We start from the raw sequence: 23873 nt of genomic DNA, 5'->3' as shown, positions 1-23873 counted from the left end.
GCAAAAATCGTCAACCATAACACAATCCTCATGCAATATGGTGTATGATAAAGGCATATATATCAAACATAAATGTGTATGTCTCCATGCAGTTGGTCAAATTAATAACAATCTTAACATGTCATTTTAATGGAACTTTTTTGACATGATAAGCATAACAATAATTTGACAGGATAAAATATCTGATCTCTGCAGCTTTCAATCTTTGCATGCTTTCTGCCTCTGGGTTGATCCCTCACATATAGATTCACAAACCAAAACAGACATTCAGCTCTAGTTTCTCCCTATTACTCCTAGCTATTACAAAAAAAAACGTTACTCAAGAAATGACGGGTAAAGACAAAATTTCACAAAATGGCCCAATATTTTGCCAGATCATATTTCACAGGAAGAACAAGCAGGCCCATTTAAGGATTGAGGTTCATAAATTGAGCCAATCATTTTTTGCACTTCTCAAGGCATTAAATCTGTCTTCAAAATGGAAAGCAAACAAATTCTTTGCTGCTTCTAATAAATTACTTTGTCTAGCATTTAGCATCGATCATACACAATAATTGTTATTGTGGTTATCAGTGGTGAGAGCATGGTGCTAGTTCATGGGTTCGACACCAACATCCAGTTCATGGGTTCGATCCAAGGGATTGCACATACACAGAAACCAATGTATGGTATAATGTCATATAGTTGCTTTCGATAAAAGCGTCTGCCAAATGCATAAATGTAAATATAAATTAAGTATGTGTGAAGTGGCTATTAGTGAGATGGATTATGAGATCTTACATCCTTATATGCAATGCCATCAGGTCTTATGCAGATATAAAAAAGAGTACTGCCAGACCTGAAGATGCTGCTCTGTGTGAATATGCTGATGTGTTAAATCCTCTGGAAAATCATTAGCCAATAGACCGTTTCCCACACATAAAAAATATGAAAATAAAGTCTGGTCCACAAATGACTACAGAATGACTTTTGAACATCCATTGCATCCACTTCCAACTTTACATTGTTCAAAATTTAGCGTTGTTTTCAAAATTGATGTAATTTACGTTTTTCCTAATTATGTGTAAAGTGAACATTTCAGAACAGAGATGTATTGGGATTAAAATAGCCTACAGCCCTTTCCTGATTCCCTACTGATTCAAACTAATGCCTTGTCCTTCTCATGGCCGGTCCACATAGCTGCATCCATCTCAAAAGAAAGAGTGATTGTGGCGCGGAGTAAACAGCATTTCACAGCCTTTTCTTACCATAAGCATAATTTATCCATTTAACTTGCTGGACGATACTGTAAGTGTAAAACATAAAGATTTGCTCTGTCAGCTAGTCTGACATGCATCCTCCAGTGATTTTATAAAAAAGCAGATCTGGATAATTACTAAATCTGCATTAAGGTATGCATGAATTCTTGTCTGTTTAGGAACATCAGATATGATTAAAATTTGAGAAGAGTAAGCAGAAAAACACGAGAACATATTTATGAGAAGAAATTGATTTTTATTATAAATGTTCTCTCCTTTTTGTAACATTAAATCGTAAGATAGTTTTTCTTCAGGAGTTGTTTGAAGATGGGAGGAGGACTGCACAGGAAATCACTTATTTTATATTCTCCCTCGTCCTGCACTGACTTTTGTGGCAAATAGGAGGTCATTCATTTTTTTAATGGAAGATAAGAGCTAATATGGCTTTGATTTATTCACTGCAAACAGCTGATGCAAAATGTAACTTGTGAGTTGTATTGTTTATTAAAATGACATAACTAAAGCATACACTAAGTAAAATAGATTGTTGAAAATGATAAACAAAACGAGAAGTATCACCAAGTGAGTATTGTTAAATAATATTTTATCATATACAGCTTATGTGACTGGGAATGCTGTTTCGACCTGCTTCCTTAAAACAATAAAGATGCTTTTCTATCTTTGTATTTTGATATTTATATTTTTGCTATTCCACAAAAAGTTATACCTTGACTGACTAACAAATGTGTACCCAGCCTGCAGCTCAAGACACCCCAGCCTCCCGCGACCCTGCAAGCGGTTTAGGAGAATGGATGCATACATAACTTATGCATAACAGCATACCAAAAATAAGAACACATTTCTTACGTAGTCTACTAAGTATCCTCTGAGATGTTATTAATAATTCTTTTGTCTGCGTAAAACTTGAACGATAAACTGTGTTTACTGCACGCTTGCATGCGCAGTGACGTCACGCGAGTTTAAATGGTGGCCGCGCGAGAGGCAGACAGTCATCAGCAACAGTGTCGCCCGGAGAGGATGAAGTGTAGCGCGCTGCGCTCTGTCAACACGGGTCTGAGAGCGAATAACAGTACGGAGAATTTCATCAAATGCACTGCTCGACTCTTTCTGATGTAGTGTGCAATAAGTAACCTGCGGCAAAGTGGAGACTTTGATTGTTAAAAAAGGCTTATGGGACATCACCACGAAGCGATTTTAAGGCAGGAGAAATAAACAGAGCTGCAGACGGTACGTCGCTTTTTGATAAGTCATTAGCGTATGTGTAACGTGTCTTATAATATATGACTTGTTGAAGATATGCGTATTGTGAATTTGCCGATCGGTTAATGAAAGTTATAACAGTTTTGCGGCTTTTTATATCTAATCTGATCATTTTGCTCGTATGTACAGAGAAAACATTATGTTTTGTGTTATTCAAGTTTTAAGCTCCGCGTTATGTTTAAGGATACGTATTTATTGATTAATTTAGACGTACGTGAATGCATTTATAAACAATTATGATGTATTCTTATTATTTGTTTCGATAGTAAAGATGATAGTCATATTTCAATTAATTCGATTTTTCTACAGTTACTGGTCGTTTATATCTCTTCAATAGCCTTTATATATTGAGCTTCATTTTGGTGAAAGGATCGATTATGTATGTTGACAGTTTGGTCAATCTACATCGCTGCAGTAGCTTATATTATTTATTTATAAGCGTGGAAGAATTTCTTAAATCTTACAGCCAAAGTTGATGAATTGGGTCCAACACCCTGTGAACTAAGGCTTGTTTGGTGTTTTCATTCATTTGAGCTTTTTTTATTTGATTGTTTTTAGATGGATAATAAAGCATATCGCGTTGTCGGATATAGCAGTATACAAATCGACATTAATGTCAATTAGCCAAACTCATATCTGTCTCCAGCTATGGCTGCACGGAAGAGTAAATCATGGTAGATTTAACATTGACAGATTACTCGTGAACTCGTAATGTGTTGATGTTTGACAAAGTCCGGCTCAATAACTATAACGCTGTCTTTGTTAAACACTAACTGATGTTTGTGCATGCTAATGGAGATTGGCACATTTGTAGGGGAATTAAACGTGAAGAGGGGAATTACTCTTCTTTTTTTATATAAGACATAAACAGTTTGAAAGGAGACGAAACTGAGGATTTATAGCGCAGGTCGCACTGGAACGTCTCTCCATTCATTACTTTTGATTTAACATTTTTGTCGGCCACTAGATGGCTCCGTTGAGTAAACTGTAGGCAATCTGCCAGCGTTCTGCCCTGTGCAGAACCAAACACACACGTTCTGTTCTGTTCTGTAAATATGAAAAAGATATATTAGAAGGTATTGAGTATTATTTTCATAGTACAATTAAGTCAATATTGATTTATAACAACAACATCTCACTCAATTATTTGTTGTGAAAAATATGAATTGGCCAATCAATGTTTATCATTACATTTCTTTAAATCACTGTATACTTTTTCTTAGTAGTACATCCTACTATTTGTAATTATTGTGAGTTGTGCTCTTTTTTTTTTAACCTTATGGAAATTTTGTGGACTTTCTTTCTGTCTGAGTTTTTACATACAGATATGTTTCCAGGGTTTTTGGCTTCATGTTTTTTGTAGTTGTTTTCTCAGGCTGTTGATTTATGTCTCATAACATCAGCCCTGGTGACATTTCCTCATTGCAAACTGATGCTATTAAGATGTCGAATCGATACGCTTCTAAAACCATCGACAAAAAAGCCTGGATTCAACCTGCATTCATTTCAAAATGTGGTGTAACATTATGAGTCTTCACAGTTTTGTTTGACCAAGACTTTAAAGATTTGTTTTCTCCTCTGTCTTGCAAAGCTTGGAGTATGTTTTCATGTGTAGTCGGTTAGTCGGCTTGCCTAGACTGCATTACAGCCATCTGTCAAAAAGTCATAACTGCACTTTGCCAATACAGTAATGCAGCTTTTGTTTCCAGTCGTGAGCTCTTAGCCTAATTAAACAGAAGTCTTGTTGAGAATTCGTTATTTATAGATAGATATATTCATTAGATGCCTGCTGTGTTTCTCAGAATTTAATCCCTGTATTTACTGTTTTCGTCTATATAAATATACTGTATTTTGTATGTATATTGCTAATAGGTTTCAAAGCTGAAAGTGTACAATTTCATGTTTATTATTTAGTTTAATTAAGCGATGGTTTGGTGATCAGAAAATATTTGGTTATGATGTTGATTCCAATTGACATAATGATACAATCTAACAGCAATAATATCCAAATAAGTGATGTCCTTGATTTGCATGGTTTGTGATTAAGTAGAAATCGGAGTATAATGATGAGAAAGCTTGAGGATCTTGACTGCTTGTACCTCTAGTTGAATATGACCTTGCGTTCTGTTTTGAGTGCCGGGACACACTTGTGAAGCCAAACCTCTGTGCAAGCGTGCATTTGTGTGTGCGAAAGAGACCGGAGGCTCAAAACAAGCAGAGAATTCACCGCTGCTTTGTGCAGCACCAGTGGTCTGTGAGGTCTGATTTGTCCCGACAGCACTTAATGACAGGAAAGCAGGCCGATTTGTGCTTTAATTTTCTGAGCTGTTTTGCAAAGTGAAGTCTGAACCAAGGGCATAGACAGGTTTTTTGGGGGTCTTTTCAGTGCTCTGCCATTGCCTGTAGCCTCTCCAGTGTACAGTCTAGTAAACCTTTTCAGCTGGAAATCCTGATGTTTGCTTCAATCAATAGTCTTAATTAGTGCTGATTAATGAAGGAACACTCGCTGCACAATGCTAATAGTTGCTTGCATTCCCATAGACGAAGGGCATCAACTCGCTGCTTGCTCTGCAATTTATATTGTGAATCAAATACACGTTTATGACATTTCTGTTTTAAATTTCGGAGCTTTTGCACATTTCTCAAATATTTAAACTTGAAGATTTTTTAATAAATGAGACTTGTTTTAATTGGTCAGGTATTGGTTCTGGCAATCCAGGGGATAGATGTAGTTTTCAAATTAGGAATTCATTAGTATTCTGTGGCTACGCTGGCTCAGATCAATGCAGAAAATGAGCTGCATCCTTTTGTTTTAGTATTCTGATACAAAAGGCTTATTTATTTTTTACTCGTCTGGCTAAATGTAATGGCAATAACATAAATCTCACATTACAATCACAAGCTGTTGCCCTTTTTATACTTGATGTCATTTTGGAGTGTATACAGGGAACTCGGGGGGGGAAAGAAATTTAGATGCAAATATCAGATAAAAGATTCATGGCGAAGTCTGAAAAACACTAGGAGGGACGTTTTGAGTGTTGAGACATTTGTGGGATATTTGTCACAGATGCTTTGTGTGTGCGTGGTCTTAAGTGATCAACAAATTGCTGTGGAAATTGAATAACATGGCTTTGGTGTGTTGTGACCCTCTTCCAAATCGCTCTTAGCCTCCATTTTCTTAGTTCCTATCAGTGTCCATTCTAATGTCAGTTTTGACCTATAATTTATATAAAGAGAGATATTCAAACAATTCTTCACAAAAGATGCAATAGATATACAGATAGTAGAAGAGTTGAGGGATTGTTTATGTTGCTGTGTATGATTGTGCACAATGTCATGAATTGGATAAGATTGTTTTTAGTGCTCTTGAGATTTATCTCTTAATACCCACTGCCAAGCTCACTTTATAAGAGGATAATTATCATCAAAAAGTGTCTGGTCTTTGCTGAAACAGTATAAAAAGCTGTTATAAAAAATGTGGGGGCAATTAAAAACGTATAAGATTGTGAGAATATGTAGATATATTAAACAGATTGCCTTTGCAAACCTCAACATTAAATGATGAATGTAGTAGTGGGCAATTAGAGTAAAAAAGATAATACATGAAATTAAAATGGACAGGGAAAATTGGACTGAAGTCATTCCTCTTTTAAACTTAGCTTTATCATGAATATGATTTTTTAACATTTGACTGAATTGAGTTTTATAGTTTTTATATTTAACAATGTTGATTTTGATTTTTTACGTACCTTCATTCCATATTTCTATGAATTTTCAAGAACGACGAATGGTTCTTTTTCATACCATGAAAGCGAATAGGGACTAGAGCTGTCAGTCACTTACATTTGGCCTAACACACTAATCCTCATTATATGTAATTAACAGTGCTGCTCCGGTACCCTAAATGATGTTGTATAAGCCTTGACCTTTATTCTGCAAATCAAGCTGATTTCTCAATGAGCTCCCTGATAGATGTTATTTTAGGAAAAGCCTATTGAACATTATACATTGAACAAATACCCGGGGGCCATAGTTGTAGCACTAGGAAATGTTAATGAAAAATATAAAGCCATTAGCAGACCCTTCTTTGGTCACTTTCTGCTCTGGTATTGAAAACCTTGATGTATGTTTCTCATTCCCTCTGTATGGGGTATACATAGAGGACACCTTTCTAACAGCCCCCATGCTTGTCCATTGACTTCAGGCCGCAACACTTGTACAGTGCTACATTACTGCATGTCATTATCTGCCTCGACATGTCAAATGTGTTTATACAATTAAGGTTTTTGTGTCAATACTTGGTCTCAGATGCTTTCTTAACAATTCTGTTCACCAAAGAACCGAAAGTGTTCACATTTCCACAGAGAGGAAGTTCCTCAATTTAATTAAGCAGAACATCTAAAAGAGGCTTAATTACAACAGACTATAGTTACTGTTTGAGGGACAGACTTCATAGCTTTTTAGTATCACAGGAATATATAATATGCTTAAAAAGACATGAATTCTTGTTCTTGTGAGTAATTATAAAAAAAAACATATACAATTTGAACTGATGTTAGACCAACAACATACAAAAGAAAGTAAATGTTTTGATATAGTAGAATGCACTCTGTTTGCGTTTCCCTCCACTGTGTTTTTTTTAATTCAGTACAGCACTGAATAGCATAGATCATAAGTCACTTTATTATTGATTGGAACTGCGTTCTTTCAATAGAATGAAAAGGTCTGTAATTATGATGTTTGAATCCAGAACAAGCGACATGGTGAGAACATCTCATGGGAGCAGAACAGCTTATTTGCTACAGTCCAAAACTCATTAATAATCAAATAATCCTTTACATTGGGTTCGTTCAGCTGCACACGTGAAGGGAGGAAATTGTTTAGACAGCTGTTCAAAGACGTTTTCTTTACCACAACAATAGTGTCAAATAAAATCAGCCATTCAAGGAGAAGTCACAACCTTGCTTAAATAGCTTTTAAATGATCAAATACATTATATGCTGTATTTAGGCAAGACTTGACAGGTTTGTTCAGGAGTATTTGAACATTTTCAACCTTTAGATGGTCAGTTGTGGCAAAGTGGTTAGAGAGTTGGACTCGTAGCCAGAAGTTTGTCGGTTCAATTCTGTGCCACCAGGAAATGACTGAAGTGCCCTTGAGCAAGGCACCTTACGCCCATTTGCTCTGCATTGATAGTTGCCCACTGCACCCTACTAGTTAGTCGCTTTGGATAAAATCGTATGTTAAATGAATAAATGTAAATGTTTAGAGTAAAGATACGAGCACCTCTAGGATTTGTTGGTGTATGAGGTATATTAATGCAAATGTAAAAGTAGTGGTTTAAGATTCGATACGATAAACGATACTGGGTTTACGATTGCGATTGCATCATGAAATTAAAAAAAAAGAAAATAAGAAACTGATACTCAAATGATAGTTTTTTCCCCAAAACATTTTTATTGACATTTCTTATTTTGTTAAAGAATGGTCAACATTCTGGTTTAAAATCTTTGTGTGAACTAATAAAATCTGAATCTGAGAAACGAAATTGAATTTTCATTTTAATATAATATAATGAAACATTATATTGTAATAAATAAGTGTCAACTAACAAAAAAAACTAACAAAAAATCCACAATGTGTTATATAATGTCAACATTGTTAAAGTGGTCTTAAAATTGCAATCTCTTAAAATCACATGCGGTTCAAATATCAGGTTATTACAGTTTTTAATATAATTAAGCATCGGGACCACGTTAAATTGCATTTAATTGTGACTTTCTGTAGTGATTAAGTTCAACCTGTACTATGCAGCGCTTTTAATATAATATCCATAACCCTACATGTTTGGTTTCTAGCTGGTGATGTGACCTTTGCACTTAATGTAAAGAAGTTTTTGACAACTGATAAGGCGAGGATTCAGGGTAAGATGCTGAATTCTGGTTAATGCTGACAAAGTTTTCAGGAACCACAGTGAGGGAGGGATCACAAATCCAAAAGCTCCTATGAGTTCAATGGAGACTAGGGAGAATAGAATCTAATAAAGATCGTCGGCGAGCATCTTTAAGCAAAGCTAATTAACAAGCAGTGATGTGAGCTTATAGAAAGGCTCAATAGTGCTTGTCCATCCGATGCCAACTCCACACCTCTTTGCTGCGGCTCTGCTGGCTGCTGAATAATGCACTCATCAGGTCTTTTCCGAGCGGTTGTAATGACAAGCGGCTCTCCCTTGAGAATCCACTGACTTTTTACAAATACTGCTGATGGTCCTGCTTACATATGCCACTTATCTCAATCAGAGAAGTATCACCATACAGACCCTCTCCTGAGCTGCCCTGCCCGCCCGACGTCCTCTCGAAAAAAGTCATCCTGCTGCAGGACACATCTTATGAGGATTCATCATGGGCACACAAAATAAATAAAGTTCATTGAAGGGCTATGTTTTGTAATCGAAGTGGCCGGGGGTCAAATTATCATGCGTGGAAATCGTTCCTTATATTGAAAGGTTACATTAATGCAAAATTGAGGACCTGGCTGAAGCAGTCCATCTGTTTGTTGGCTTCACTGTAGCTTCGGCATTATTGCATCATTTTGGATTTGGATTGAGTTGGTTATTCATTAACAATACAGGCTTCCAGTTATGGTGCCCATTATGAGCACCATAGCCCAAGGACTTCATGCACCCTTTACTGTAAACCAAGACTGCCCCCGAAATGTATATTATAGAGTCATAATTTACCATTGAAATCCCCAGAGTGTGTCCCCCATTAACTTTATGCTTTTTAGCTTTAAGCTATTTCTGTCCCTATGCTTACAATGGAGAGATCTAAACAAGCCCAGTCTAGCATAGATCCATCTAGTTGTGAGACATCCTAATGGATGCGCTGAAGGGTAAGACTATCCTAGAGTGATGCTCTGTTCCTCACGGTGCTTTGTGTTCGGTTTGCAGGGTTCTAAGTTAGTGCAGCTCTTAGTCAGACATGCACAATATATCAGGAACAGTAATTGGCTGATATTGATTTTACCTTTAGTAGAGATTTGATTGTGGACTTATGTTTGCACCTGTTTTTAGATGTGCCTTTGTCATCATGCAGTTCTGAAACATGAAGACATAGTGATTGATAAGTACAAAGAAATAGGTCCACATGTATGGAGTTGTGTGCATACAAATAAAACGTCCATTCGAAATTCATCAAAAATAATATAAGCTTTAATAATTCTTCATTTAAATGCAGAATTTCTTTAATAACTAAATTTATCTTAGAAAAATAATGGATACAAAAGAAAATTACTTTCTTGCATGGCCTACCTGATTTACTCTACAAAATGTCAAGAACATTCTGCAAAATATATAACCGTTGTTAAAAAATAATCTTTAATATTGACTGACCGTTTGAAATTTTAGTGAAATCAATGGTTGAAATCAAACTTTGATGCTGGTTTCTCTCATAATTATTGGTTTTCACAGACTGGGTCAGGAATCAAAAATATTTTGCATTGCATCCATGCAAAACAATCGTGTTGTTTTTCTTTAGCAAACAATATTTTTCCATCGTTCAGTATATGTCAGTATACAGTATATGAATATGGAATTCTGTAGCATATATCATGTAGCATATGAAGTTATAGCTTTAAGTGTGTTTTATTAATTCAGAGAAAATGTCATTATTTTATATTACTTGCCATAACAAAAAAGTAACGATCATTTTATTGATATCAGGCAGAATTTTAATAGCGGTGGATCTCTACTCTCAGTGGCATACTATTGAAGGGTTTGTGTACTCGCACTGAGTGATGGGTAAGTCTTGTAGCTGTGTCTGAACTCGCCATACTGTTTTTTTTAACCCAGCCCGCTCACTCCTCTAGTACGGGTAGCACGATTGGTAGATTACTATTCTCTGCACAGTCTCCGGGAGTCGTTAGAGTTGAACCCGTAGACGTCTCCATCACTCAGGAGGGAAGACATTAGTGATTCTGCGTGAGCCGCTTCACTCCACACCCTGCAGGAGACCTTTTTCTTTATTCTGTTAATATTTTCTCTGTGAAATGGTAAAAGACTGCACATTGCCTGTTCATTTGACTGGAGTTCTTGAGCAGCAGGACCAGCGTGGAGTTTAATTTCCTTGTCTAAACCCTGCTGGGGCCCCGTGGCTAGATCACCTGGGTGGAAATTGCTTTTACTGTTTCCTTCTGTCCTGTCCCAGGCCAGACAATAGTGCTCTGGGACATCTCGATTGAACCTGAAACATAGAACACGCCGTCTGTTTGTTGCATTCCAAAGGTCTGAGAAATAACACTTTTCCATTATCTCACAAACTGATGCTACAACCCTTTTAATGAAACAAGAGCTTGTTACAAAGAACTGGTGTGAGGTTTTAATATTTCAGATGCATTATAATGAGCTTCCAGTTCCATACGCGCTTATCAGCATTCTGTACAGCCAATTATATTTTCCTAAATAAAAAAATCGAACAGCAGCGGTGCTTACATACAGATATGCGGCCAACAGAGCCCTAATGCTTAGTATTCTCTTCACACATAGAAACTGTATGATGAGTCGCCTGCGATTGAAATCTTGCACTGGACGTTCATGCCAGTATATTTTGATATGCCAAGGGCAGTTGATTCTGAGAAATGCCCGACTGTGACCTTTAATAGTATGTAGCGCTACAGTCAATTTTACAGCTTTGTTATTCCTTCCATGCTTTGTGATACCGTGTGTGTGTTGACGCTGATATTTGCCCTGCCACATGACAGCTTCATGCACGATACATAGCCACAGAGCCTTAACCACAGAGGAGTATTGGAATAAAATTCAGAGTTTAAAATGTCATAAACTTTACTTGGCTCAGTTTTGAAAAAAAAAACATGTCCATCTCATTCAGACCTCTTTATTGGGGGCAGTAGAGATGACGTATTTTTGTATGCAAACCCCGGAAGCGAGTTTTTTTAAAGCCTTATTGTGTCTTAAAAACGGCGGTTGCTGACAATTTGCTAAAAGCAACTACTTTCTTCGGCGGGGATGTTAGACGCCAACGCGCATATACATATTATAAATAATGCAACATGGGCACAAATCTCTAAAAACATAGATTACGGATTCATTTACGGAGTAATAGCTTACCAGGGAACACTTTTTTTATAAAGTTTGAAAGAGTTGTCGGAGACTTGTTGTGACGTATAGTGTGGTCTGTTTATAGCATCATGTTAGCTTCTGGTGATTGTATTTCGGCTTTAAAAGTTACAAATGTTGTTACGTGTAAACATCGTAATCCTTAAGCTTATTTTTTTGCGATCTTCCAAAAGGCGATTGGAAAAATGCTTAGGCTTTCGATCGAAGGAACCACTGCAGCGCTAACTTCCGGGTTGGCCTACAAAAGCACATAATTTCTGCGGCTCCCTATTCAAGCCACAGTATTGTGCGTGGCAGATGCCTTCTTTATTATTACAGCTTTTTTTTTATTTATACTCAAAATCCATGTCTCGTAGCCAGCGGTCAACAAGAGCACTGTGGGATATTAGATTAGTCTCAATAATGTTGAAGAGTCCCGTTTGAATGTCATTTCTTCTTTTGTCTTCATCTCTGAAGTCTGGGTTAGGTAGGGGCACTGGGCTCCGCCCCCTCCAGCTCCCACTACACCGTTGGGTGTCATGAGCGGTGATGGATGTGTAGTGTTATTGGTGCGATGCACCACTATGTAAAGCTCCTTTGCTTATTCAGCAGCGGATGTTTAGCCGGCAATCAATGGCCGCTATAGGCAAGGCCATGAACAGAGAGCTGTTAAAGCCACACCTGGGGCCTGAGCTGCCCTATCAACAACACCTGCCAGTCATATAAATAATTCAGTGATCTCTGACCAGGCCAGTTTTGCTCCTATTAGTCTTGGTTATGAGAACATAAGAACGGAGCAGATCTTTACAGCGGAGTCTGGGGTAGGGGCATGGGAGGCTAGCCATAGATTGTCCCATCACCTCTATGTGTGGAGTTGGAGAGCTGTACTGGAGTTAGTTTATTGTGCAAAATCTGACGGTGCTTAGCTTTAAATATACTGTGATATGTGTATGGGCCACCTCAAGAAATCCAGATATTAAGGTAAGCTTTAATAATTTCTAATAAAATATTTAACACTGCCATAGTGTTTTGCTGCCGTTAACATTTTGCTACCGCCGCAATTCACACCTAGACAAGTCACATTTGCTTTGATTTAATTCGCTCTATTGCACTTTGCCATGAAATATACTCTTGGAATTTGGACTTTTAAGCCTTTAAAAGTTTTTTAAGGCGCCTGAATGTGCAGGATGGCTTGTACCCCGGGTGAACTAAATTTAATTGTTAATTTTGAAGAGTATTGGAAATTAATTTCAGAGAGGAATGTCACCAACTTCGATCACGTTCATGTAATTAGTGGTGTGTGAATTTACACAGTTGGGCTTTAATTGGCAGTGATTGTGAGGAGCTGGGACTGCATGGGTTGCTTAATTGGAGCCTGAGTGATGGTGGTAATGGCTCATTTGTTTGCCTGTGTGCGGTGAGGGACCCCTCATAATGACCTTTGCGGAAGGATCCGCGGTGAGGGGGAAAGGTGCGAGATTAATAGTGCTTCCTCGCGTCGCACAACACTGCAATAATGTTCCTCAGATGATTCTTTTGGCATGTTCCTTCTGTGCATGAAGTAAATCGATTTCTAATAAAGCCTTGTGTTTTTGCATGTCATTTACCTAGATTCATACAGTATGAATGAATTCCTGGGTGTGTTTCGTGCACTTACTTCTTTTAGAAGTTTTTGTATAACCCTCTAGAATAATTTAGTGTTAAAACTACAACTACAACTTCTCTGGCTATAATTTTGACGATTTTTCTATAATTCTCTTTATGACGAAAGCTGATTATGAACATAGACAAAATGGATGAATGTTTATGGAGTAATCCACTATTTTCAACTAAAATTAGGAGCCAGATGATTCAGAAACTGGGAGCATTATTATTTTAGTTTTTTTACACCGAGATTGATATGTTTGTTAGAAGAACCTGTTGACTTTAGGGAGCCCATATTTGGTTTGAACATCGAATTTGGGTTAAATTTTACAACGTGCACAGAGTTCCATATCGAACTAATAGGTCCATATTGAGTTCCCAATATTTCTAGGATTGCATTCCATGTATGGCCTTAAATATAAAGATGCCAAAAGACAATTTTGTCAAAAATTGGAATCTAAAATTATGTCTTTAATTCTTCTAGGGGAGGTTTCCCAAAAGGTGTTAGTTTAAACCAGGACTAAGCGTTATTTAAATTAGTATAATTAAAACATTTTTACAAACATGCCTTACAAAATAAAATTACTTGTCTGCATTTTGAGACAACACAATGGCCCTGATGTATTTTAAGATATATCAGGCAAGTTGTTTTCAGTTTGGACTGCTCTAACGTTTATTTTAGTATTGGACTTATTTTAATCCCTGTCTGGGAAACTGCTCCCGAGTAACAGACATGCAAAGTTTGGAGAAAGAACACAAAGTAACAGTGCATATTTTTTGGAGGTGGCTAAAGTCAACAGATTATTCTAACATGCTTACAAATCTTTGTATGAAAGTACTTTTTTTTACAATAAGGTTGTATTTGTTCATTTTATTCTAGCTAACATGAACTAACAATAATGAATATCAGCATTTATTCATTTTAATTCATGCATTTACGAATACATTTTTAAAATCGAAAGCTGTAACTGTTAACCTTGATTAAGGCACAGTGAACTAGCATGAACAGATATGTTGGCAATAACTAATAAGAACAATTATTATAATAAATACTAATAAACTTTGTTATTTGTAAGTTCACTTCAGCTAATGCATTAACTAAATACAACCTGATTCTACCTTAAAATGATAATGCTGCTGCTATTTATTAAAGTAATTTTCACCAGTCACTTTCAATTTAAATTATATATTTTTGTACAAATTTTGACCTACACATTTTTTTATGTTATTTCTTATTACTCTGTAAATTCTACTTCTCAGTCTATTAGTAAATATTCATAGATGGCATTCAATATTTTGGCTTTCATTATCATTTAAGTACACTCTTAAGAATGCTGGGGTTTATTTTCCCATTTTTGAGCCAAAAAGAGACGAACCCAACCTGTGTGTTGTAAATGAACCCATGTAAGGTTGCCTCAACCCAAAATGCTGGTTTGTTGTGTATAACATTTCTTGGTTAATTTAACCCAACAGCTAGATTTGTCCATTTTTGACTGAGAGCTGAGTTGAAAAACACAGTTACTTACAGTATTTGTTTCTCCATACAAGCAATTATAAAAATCAAAATGATCAAATGAATTGTTTCTCTAGTTGAGTTTGCTCGGCATGACCTTCTATCATTTCCAAAGACTTCTCTGTGTGGTGCTCAAGGACAGTGTCAAGGAGAACTTCGCAGTGAATTGAGCATATATATTTAATAGTCTTGGTTGGGTAGATTGAATGAACATGTCAACCCTGTAAAGCCAGGAAGACATCAACCTTATCCTTATTCTTCTAAGTACCCCAATCATAAAGCCATATTTCAAACGCTCATGTCATGATGATAGGTTTTTACTTCCCTGATGATGACGCAATGGCAACAGTTCATTTTAATATACCATAAGAATACAAGTCTGACCTTGACAAAGTCAAAGTTAAGGAAAAAGACATTTCAGGATTCATCATGTGTCCCGGAAATGTCGTGTTTCAGTCAATTGTAAAGATTGGCCTCCACATTGAGGGACACCATTGATCAGTCGTCTAGTTCTTTTCTTTTTTCCACCGGACATTTAGATTTAGATGCATTTGTCTGGCCTACAAGGACTGAGCAAAGATGGACAGCTTCACTTAAATCAAGTCTGAAGTAAATGTGCCAAAGCTGATCCGGGTGTGTATTTTGTGCTCAAAGCTCATTAATAATGATTCGTCGAATGGAAGAGAGGGTCACCCGTAGCACGGGTTTGGCAAGCCGAATAATGCTTTTCTTCTCCCTCCGCTCTCTCGTCGGTTTCACACACCACTTATCCGAAGACATCTGGGACGGGCTTCCGATCCGCGCCAGCCTTTCGCGTCCTCGGACGCTGACACCAAATAAATGAAGACACAGAATGGACTTGGATGTTCGGAGTAGGAAGGGCGACGGCTGAGGTGTGAAACCACTGGGCTGTAAAATTGCCCTGGCAGCCATGATGTTGTTTCAGCAGTTCACGGCAAGCTGCCTCCCTCCCGGCTCACATCCCTGTTTCCTTTCTTCCTTGTCACTCTCTTCTGTTAACACAGGTCTTCCGCTTTATAAAACAATAACCGATCGCCTTGTTTCACATGCATTGCCTCGGGGCGCTGCAACTGGACCCTTAGAGCTATTTCCCTTTCTCACTTTCATACATGTAATCTAAGCGTGAAGGTGTTTCATATACAACCGTATCACCACCTTATTCATCGACACAACACTAATTTGTTCTAATTTGCAAGATGACATGCACCAGATGCATATGATCCTATTATAATACGACTAATAAGTGACTGGGAAGTGGCAAGCTAGGTTGGATCCTGACGGTGGGGGGGCGGTTCGGAAATAAGTGGCCCCCGCTGTTGCTCTCCGACCGAGGGAGTGCGATGCTGGTCTCTTACCTTGAGTGGGTTTGAAAATTATGACAATACAAAGACTAGTCAATAACTTGCGTGTTAGTCATTATCATAGAGTAACCGTGAAAGGAAACATAAACAAATGTTTTTGAGGCTTAAATGTGACCTTATTGACATCTTTGTGATTTTATTGTGATTAATTAAGCCTGTTTTCCACTTCATGTCTCTTTCAGGCTCGAACAGAAATCGTGACACAGCATTGAGTTCAAGAAACAGTTACTTACTTCGAATAAATCTAATTAATAGTGTGGCACATGGTGTGTTTGACATGAGAAAGGGCGTGCCATGCTGGAAACTAATGAACACAAGGTACATTAACAAGCAGTATGCTGTTATATATATCCCTCATTAACGTTCATCTTTTCTTTTTGCTTTCAACTTCAAGCGAGTCAGATAATTGTTCACTGCTTTTTTGCACTTGTTCTCAAGCAAATTTCTCGGTTGATTTGTTAGGTTTTACGTGGGCTGAGGCGTTACACCATAACAGTACTATACTAGTACTATATATGTCCTGTTGTCTAAGGATATGACAAGTTGGTACTAAATACAGGTGTATGCATGGTCTAAAATGGTTTGTGATCTGATTACGCGAAGTGCATTTGGAAACCACATCACATTTGCAGTGTGAACAGTAAGGGATTGTCACATGCAGCACCAACACACTTGTCAACCCGTGTGCTAAAGCAAAGGTTACGTAACCGTACCATTATAAAGTTCGAAAGAGCACATGCTAAGAAAACATCTTTGTTATGCCTGATATCAACATGCAGAGATAAATCCAGTGAAGCTTGTACGTTTTTAATGTACTGTGATATCAGCATGCGGTGTCACACAGATATAAAAGTATAGTATGTATAAAGTATCACAAGAGTTAGATGGTTGGAGGATTTAGACGGCACACAGCATGGCCGAGGAGATAAAGTTCGCATCATTTCCTGCATAAACAGGTTAAAAAAGATCAGGATGAGGAGAATGTCCCGTCTCACATAGTTCTGTCCTGAGGTGTAGGATGTGGATAAGGAAAGGTTATAGTGATAAAGAATGACGTTAAGATTAGCAGGCTGTTACTGGACTCTGTGATGGTGCAGCGAGCCACATTGTTTGATTTATGAGCGTTGTGATGATCAGCGGTCGACACATGAATAATCCATGTGCCCAGAATTAAATTCCACTTTTTTTTTCTCTTATCCACACTCACTTCATCCAGGGGTACTGCTGATCTCACAGATTGGTTTATATGTTGATTGTATTTGTTTGCCCTGCCCCTTTGGTGAATATTGTTAGGATTTTTAAAAGCCCTTTGGCATTGCTTGAGACTAGAGTTTGCTAAGATTGTTTGCTGATGTCACTAAATCAGGACAGATTAAAACCTACTATATTAAGGAAAGATATCATTGCTGGAGGTAAACACACAAACACACACTCACGCACTCACGCACACTAGATCAGATAGACCAATTTGACCAATTTAACAGATCATGGCCTTCTTAATGGCGCAATGTTTCCTAATAAGACAAGGTTATCTTCAGCAGTCAGATACTACAGGGTCACAAACACGGTGAGTGTGAGATGAAGTCTGTGAACTTTGAGAACTAACATTTTTTGTAATTATCACAGTACCTTGTTGTTTTTCGAAAACCCACAAATTATAACCACATGATTCTTTTTGGTCTGGATTGCTGTTTAAGCCACTTTTCAGTAACATGATAGAATTTATATATTTCTTAATAATGTAACTTATAGCTCAATCAGAAGTGTCTTCTTATAAAACCCTCTTTTTTTTAGCTTTATACAGTATAGAGTTTTTAATAAGGCAGACCTTTAAATCATAAGGCATTCAGAAGAATTTTGCACTTTGTAATGTTTTTTTGGCACATTGTCTAAAAGGAACGCTGACAAGTTTCTTGCAGCTATTGTATCATTGAGACTAAATTTGCTTTTTGCAAACACAAACATTTCTTTCAGAATACATAATATGCAAAATTTGATATTCGTATTAGATTGTGGTGTTTAAAAGATATAAACAGTACATTTGCAATCGGCAATTGTATCAAATGTAATGCAAAGTCAGGGATATAAAAAAACATATAATTTTTATGGAAAAAAATTGTTGGTTTGTCTTTTAATGATGCCTTCTGATTTTAGAGTTACAAACCTTGGAATTATAAGGACCTTCGTCAGGGATAATCTAGCATTTTTGTCATTGTTTATTTACATATTCTTATTCGGTGACAACTTATTTACATTATGTGATTTTTTTCTTTTAAGTTATGTTGTTTTTATTATGTTTTTTTTTAGTATTATTATTTTGGGACTTCGAAAAAAAAAGGCAAGTGGAACTCAAAAACTTGGAAGCTCAATATCTCAAAACTTCTCAGATTGCAGATAGAACCTTATAAATCCATTGTGGCGAATTGAAAACACCTAGTATGCAGCAGGTAGTTCTGTTAATAAAATCAATCGCTACTGAATTCCCATGATCCGTTATTTAGTACAAGTATCTTGTCAGCAGATCCAGTTTGATCCTTCACTTCAAAGTCAGCAATCGCATTAGTTTCACAATGATTATATGTAAATGGACACAGGCTTCTCCTAAATGAAGATAGAGATAAATAACCAAAGCATGGTGACACGCTGACATAAACTTAAGATACGGTCACGACTCCTGTGTGAATAGATGGCTTGATTTTACTTTATCGTTGCGAGAGCTGCCAGCAGACCCATAACATCAGTCACTCTGGGGCTCAGATGCTGGGGATCAGGGAATTGGTTGGTTAATTGCATTGAGCTCTAATACAGTACGTGCGTGTCTTGAATCATGTCAATGTCTCCTTTGGTTGACAGGGTGGGAGCACGGAGAGTATTTTAAATGCTCCTTTCCTCCCAAGAATCTGGACCACTGACTGGCAAAGCCGTACCATCGACATTTCACATATTTTATTAACGTGAAACTACGTCTCTGTGAACTACAGCACTCCCATGTTGAATCTCTCTTTTGTGTATCTCTCCTCCTAAAACAAATGCTCCCTGATGCGCAGAATAAAAGAAACCAACAAAGACTTTGAGTTTTACGAACAAAATGTTCAGTGTGTGAAATACAGATAACCAGAGACAATGTAACATGTTGTTTCTATTGTGAATGTTGGGCAGGCAGAGGACAGGACAAGTACATACCACTGCCGACCGTATTGATCTGGGTTTTAAGGAATTGTTCTATGTGTACAGACTTCATAATGAGAGATAAAATGTTGTGGCTCCATTTATTAGTTCCACGGTCTGAGGTGAAATACTCTCGCTTGCCATTTATATAATCCTTGTCATGTAATACCGAAATACATGCCAACAGGAGAGCATAATGCATTTTGCCGTTCACTAACGCTAAGCTGTTTATCTTCGGGGTATTATTCCAACATCAATCCAGAAGCAATGAAGTGTGATTGAAGGCTGCTGTTTTTAAACTAATAGTATTTGATTAATAGTGATTCAATTAACCTCCAACCAGTTTCCCTGACTCAACACTTGATGTGCTCGCGATGCTGAGAAATGTACCACCGTCTCCGTCCCCGTAATCTGAAGTCTGCTTATAGAAAGATACAAGCACGCTGCGTTTCATTTGTATTATTTACAGAGTTAGCTGCTTTCAAATGGAAATTCCACTTTCAGATCATTCTAACTCTCACCTTTCATTCAGTTAGCTTTCAATTACACACTTCATTATGTTCTGTAATGAGTCCAGTGATGTGACTATACATTCTACCCCTGAGGGCCTCATTGGGGTAATATATGCAATTTCATTTTGCACCCCTAGGCTTGTCGGCGCTAATAAACAGACGAATTCGAACGTGGTTGTGCATAGAATTTCCCCTCAGGATTCTTCATAAAAAAAGAAAATCTTATGTAAATCCAATGGAACATGAGCAGGCTGTGAGCAGGGAGTCATGGGTTATTGCACCTCCTTCACATCTCCGTTCGTGACCGGTATTTCTTTGCGCGGAAGGGGTGAGACTGGAATCACTTTATCCAGGTACGCGAACGCAGGCGCAAGTGCTCGGCCAGTGCATTGTCTGGTTGAGCGCACTTAACGGATTTCTGGTGGTCTGGTGGTAACGAACCTCAATCCTCAAAGGGTTAATGGCGTTTTCTCGAAATGCCTATATCATTAAATGAATGTCATTCCAGAACCTCGCAAATTCGGGTTTGTGTTAACATCTACATTCACATACTCGCATAAAGTATGCTGAACTCTGACTGCTGAACTCTTGTTCGTGTCTACCACACAGGTGGAGGAGAGGTCAATACCAGACAGCCTGTCACATCCACTGTGCCTTTAACTTGTCTTGCTGCACTTGTTCAACTCTGTGTCCTCGCCTGCGGCTCTCCGCCGGGCCTCTTCTGCATCTGAAGGGGAAAAAGAATAAATAATGAATCCAGTTGACAATAAAGAAAAAGGCTCTACAACTTTTGTTTGCATCCGTGATGTTATTTTTTCAACTCGTCGTGAACCCCCGAGAACGACCTGTGGCCCAACGTGGGCATAATGCAAATCCGCCTAATGAGACTGAGGAATATAAGGCCCCTAGTTAGCCCCGGCGGTACTTGTCATTGTGTCGTTAATGGCCGTACTGTTTTGCTATTGTCGAGGATGCTCTTGTGGCGCTTGCTGGAAGATAAGAGGCAATGACACTTCGTACTCTTAAGGTAATGTAAGCTCTCACCCTTGTGTGTTAGCAGGAGGTGAATGAGTCTGATGTTTCATCCCCTCCAAACACGAGGAGCGGTTCAGATTTAATATGAGGGATTTAGCAGCTGTTGCACCGGGGATCCCCCTAATGTCTGACTCTCCCGAGTCCTTTCCCTGAGAGTCTATCATCTCTCCTTCCTGCCTCTTTCTCCATCTTTTATTTCTCTTTCACCATTTAGACCTTTTATTTGCTCTCCTGTGCTCTCTTGTTCCAAACACTCACTGTTATCTCTTCTTTCTCCCAGGTGCCCTCTCTCTGCTTGGAGTCTGATTATCTGTCCGGTCTCCAGCTCGTCTGTTTCGGGTTGTCTGGTTCAGGCGAGCAGTGATCTTCCACAGCAGACATCTCCGGGGACTGCGGCTAGTGGTCTGAGGTGAGTCCAACCAGGATCCGGCCTCAATCCTCCTGTCTCCACTCGTTCACAATCACCATTATGCCAGTCAGATCCACATAGCTTTAATTCTTAGAAATCAGTGTTCATTAGAGTCACCTGCACTTCAAGAGGAAGCACGGAATAATTTGATGTCAGATGCCTCATTACGGTACTCTACTTAAAGCCATGAGAACAGTACGATCTTTTCATGCTCAAGAGTCACTGCAGGCCTGTGGGGAAAACAGAGAGCCGCAGATGCATTTTGATTAAACGCCAAGTGATCTTACGGTGAAAAAATCAGTAATTCATAATGCATAGAATTCACTTCCCCGGAAAAGGTCTGATCATTCCTTAAATAGTATTGCTTTTGCCATCTGGATATGAGGCGTCGCTTTACTTTACTCATATTTTATTGATGTCACTTAGTTACTGTCGTGCCTTAGAATTGGTCATGATTAAAGGGTAGGAGACATATACTTATGAATGGGACCAGTCAAAGCGATCTGTTAAACAAACAGACAGTACTGGCAGCATCTAAAATGCCAAGCATGTCATAAACAACTTTAGAGATCTACAAATCCGTTACGGTTGATTTTTATATCAAGCTTGTTTTTTATTTAATTTATATAAAATACTATTTTTTGTAAAGCAAAGTGAGATTATGTAGAAAGTATTTTTTTACAGTGTATAGTGTTATTTCTAAAGTCTGGGTGCACACACACATAAGATAATTAAAATATGCATTTTATATTTCATGATAAATGACATTCGATTGCATAAAATGTACAGTACTTTTATGAGTCACATTTAGATTTAATTTATAAATTGCCATTCAAATATTACGCATACAAGGTATTCGTTTGTAGATGCTTTCAATAAATGCTGATAGTGGTATTGTACGTTTTAGTGTCCCAAATGTACCATGCAGTTGCATAGTTTACTGTCAAATAGAAATGAGATCATCCTCATCTAACATTCAGACTATAATATTGGCATTCACTACAGGAATAGGCTGTTTTTACAGCTTAGCAGTACATTATCATAACACTCCCACCATAATCGAGATATCTCACAGCTGGAGGAATCCTGGGTAGAAATCGCACGCAGTAAAGGATATCTGCACAAATGACCTTTTTTTGCAGAAATGAACATGGCTTCAATCTTCGCTTTTGAATGACCTGTTATGTAGTGGAAGTGAAAGAGATATTGATTTTCTCTCGCACATGAATGACCTGTGAACACCTTTCAATAGCCTCTGATTGGCAAGTGTGTGAAAGCCCATGTTGTTAAACACAGCGTGCTTTCTTTGAAACGTGTTAACAGGTTAGTCCTACATGTGATGCCGTCCAGTACAGAGACCCATCATTATGGAATATAAGCCTGTTGATTTGGTTGTCTGTCATTGCAAACACGCTCGCTTACATCTGAAGTTCATCGGTTACAATGTGTTTCCTTACTGTAAATTGGATCAGGTCGCGAATATTCACACAGCTTTAGAATAAGGTTGCAGATCCTGTTTTAGTTGCGTTTACACACCCTTCGGCTATCATTAATGAAAATTCTAGTAACTCATGAGCTGCGTGTCGTCTGAACGTTTGGGATTCAGTCCTTGTCTTCCATTGGAGCTGCTTTCTGTAAGATGATAGACTCCATACTCATTTAAAATAGAACAAAAGCATTCTCAGCCACTGTCGGTTAATTAAGATTTGACGAATGAAGTCACAACTCGATTCGATTTGTTTATTAGATTCCTCAATTGTGATTAAAATTACCTCCTTAATGGGTGAAACCATCTTTTCCTTTAGTCATCATAGTCGACAAGAATAGAAAAAGGAGCGTAGTTTTTCGTATAAAACATTTCTGTAGGTATTGAGTGTGGTCCACAATCAAGAAGAACTCTTTCACTTGTGTCCTTCTACAACACCCCCTGCAGTTGAACATAATCAGTGCTTTCATGCTTCACAAGAGCGTGTTTGTGCAGTGTGTCATTCATGTGCCCTTCTACATCTGTCACTGTCGTGTCAATTCATCACACACATGCTCATCTCCCATCATGAGTCTAATGAAATATCTTGACAATTTAACAAATGGTCCACCCTGTGTGGTCTCCAAAATAGTTTTTCATCAGTGTCACGGGACTAATATCCCTTAAGGGTTACAAGACACACACAAACAAGCGTGCACGTACTAGAATGTGCATTGTGATTATAGTGACTGATAAATGACCCAAATACGCACATACAGAATGCTTGCATTGGAGCAATTTTTCTCGACATTCTTCTTAAAAAATCTGACATCACACTTGGTGCAAGCGCTCCAATTTAGAAGAATGTTAAAGGACAAAGTGTCCTTTTCTATCTCTGTCTCACTCTTTTTCTCACTGTCGTTCTCTCAGGAGGAGTCATGGGGCCGGTGCGGACCTACCCATTAGCCCTGCCTGTGCTGACTGTTCTAAGCCTCATTATCAGTGTATGGAGCCTCAACCCAGATGACCCTAATGTCTGCAGCCACTGGGAGAGGTGAGAGGGAGGCACTCTCTAGTGTTAAACTCCATTTTACCTTCCATTAATCTATTTCAG

At 38.0% G+C, this 23873-nt stretch overlaps 1 protein-coding gene across 3 annotated transcripts in view; it reads left to right on the top strand.

The window, feature by feature from the left end:
- The first annotated feature begins 2265 nt into the window (after positions 1-2265).
- Positions 2266-23873, top strand: part of megf11 (multiple EGF-like-domains 11) — a 101501-nt gene continuing 79893 nt past the window's right edge. For all 3 annotated transcript variants that reach the window (XM_056766729.1, XM_056766728.1, XM_056766727.1), the window contains exons 1-3: positions 2266-2486; positions 21166-21294; positions 23690-23813. In XM_056766729.1, the coding sequence (XP_056622707.1) occupies positions 23698-23813 (116 nt within the window). In that variant the 5' untranslated portion in view covers positions 2266-2486; positions 21166-21294; positions 23690-23697. The remainder of the gene's footprint in view (positions 2487-21165; positions 21295-23689; positions 23814-23873) is intronic.

This window comes from Triplophysa dalaica, chromosome 14 (assembly GCF_015846415.1).
Source record: "Triplophysa dalaica isolate WHDGS20190420 chromosome 14, ASM1584641v1, whole genome shotgun sequence".
Classification (NCBI taxonomy): Eukaryota; Metazoa; Chordata; class Actinopteri; order Cypriniformes; family Nemacheilidae; genus Triplophysa; species Triplophysa dalaica.
Note: the sequence above shows the minus strand (reverse complement) of the source record. Positions and strands in the feature narration are given on the sequence as shown.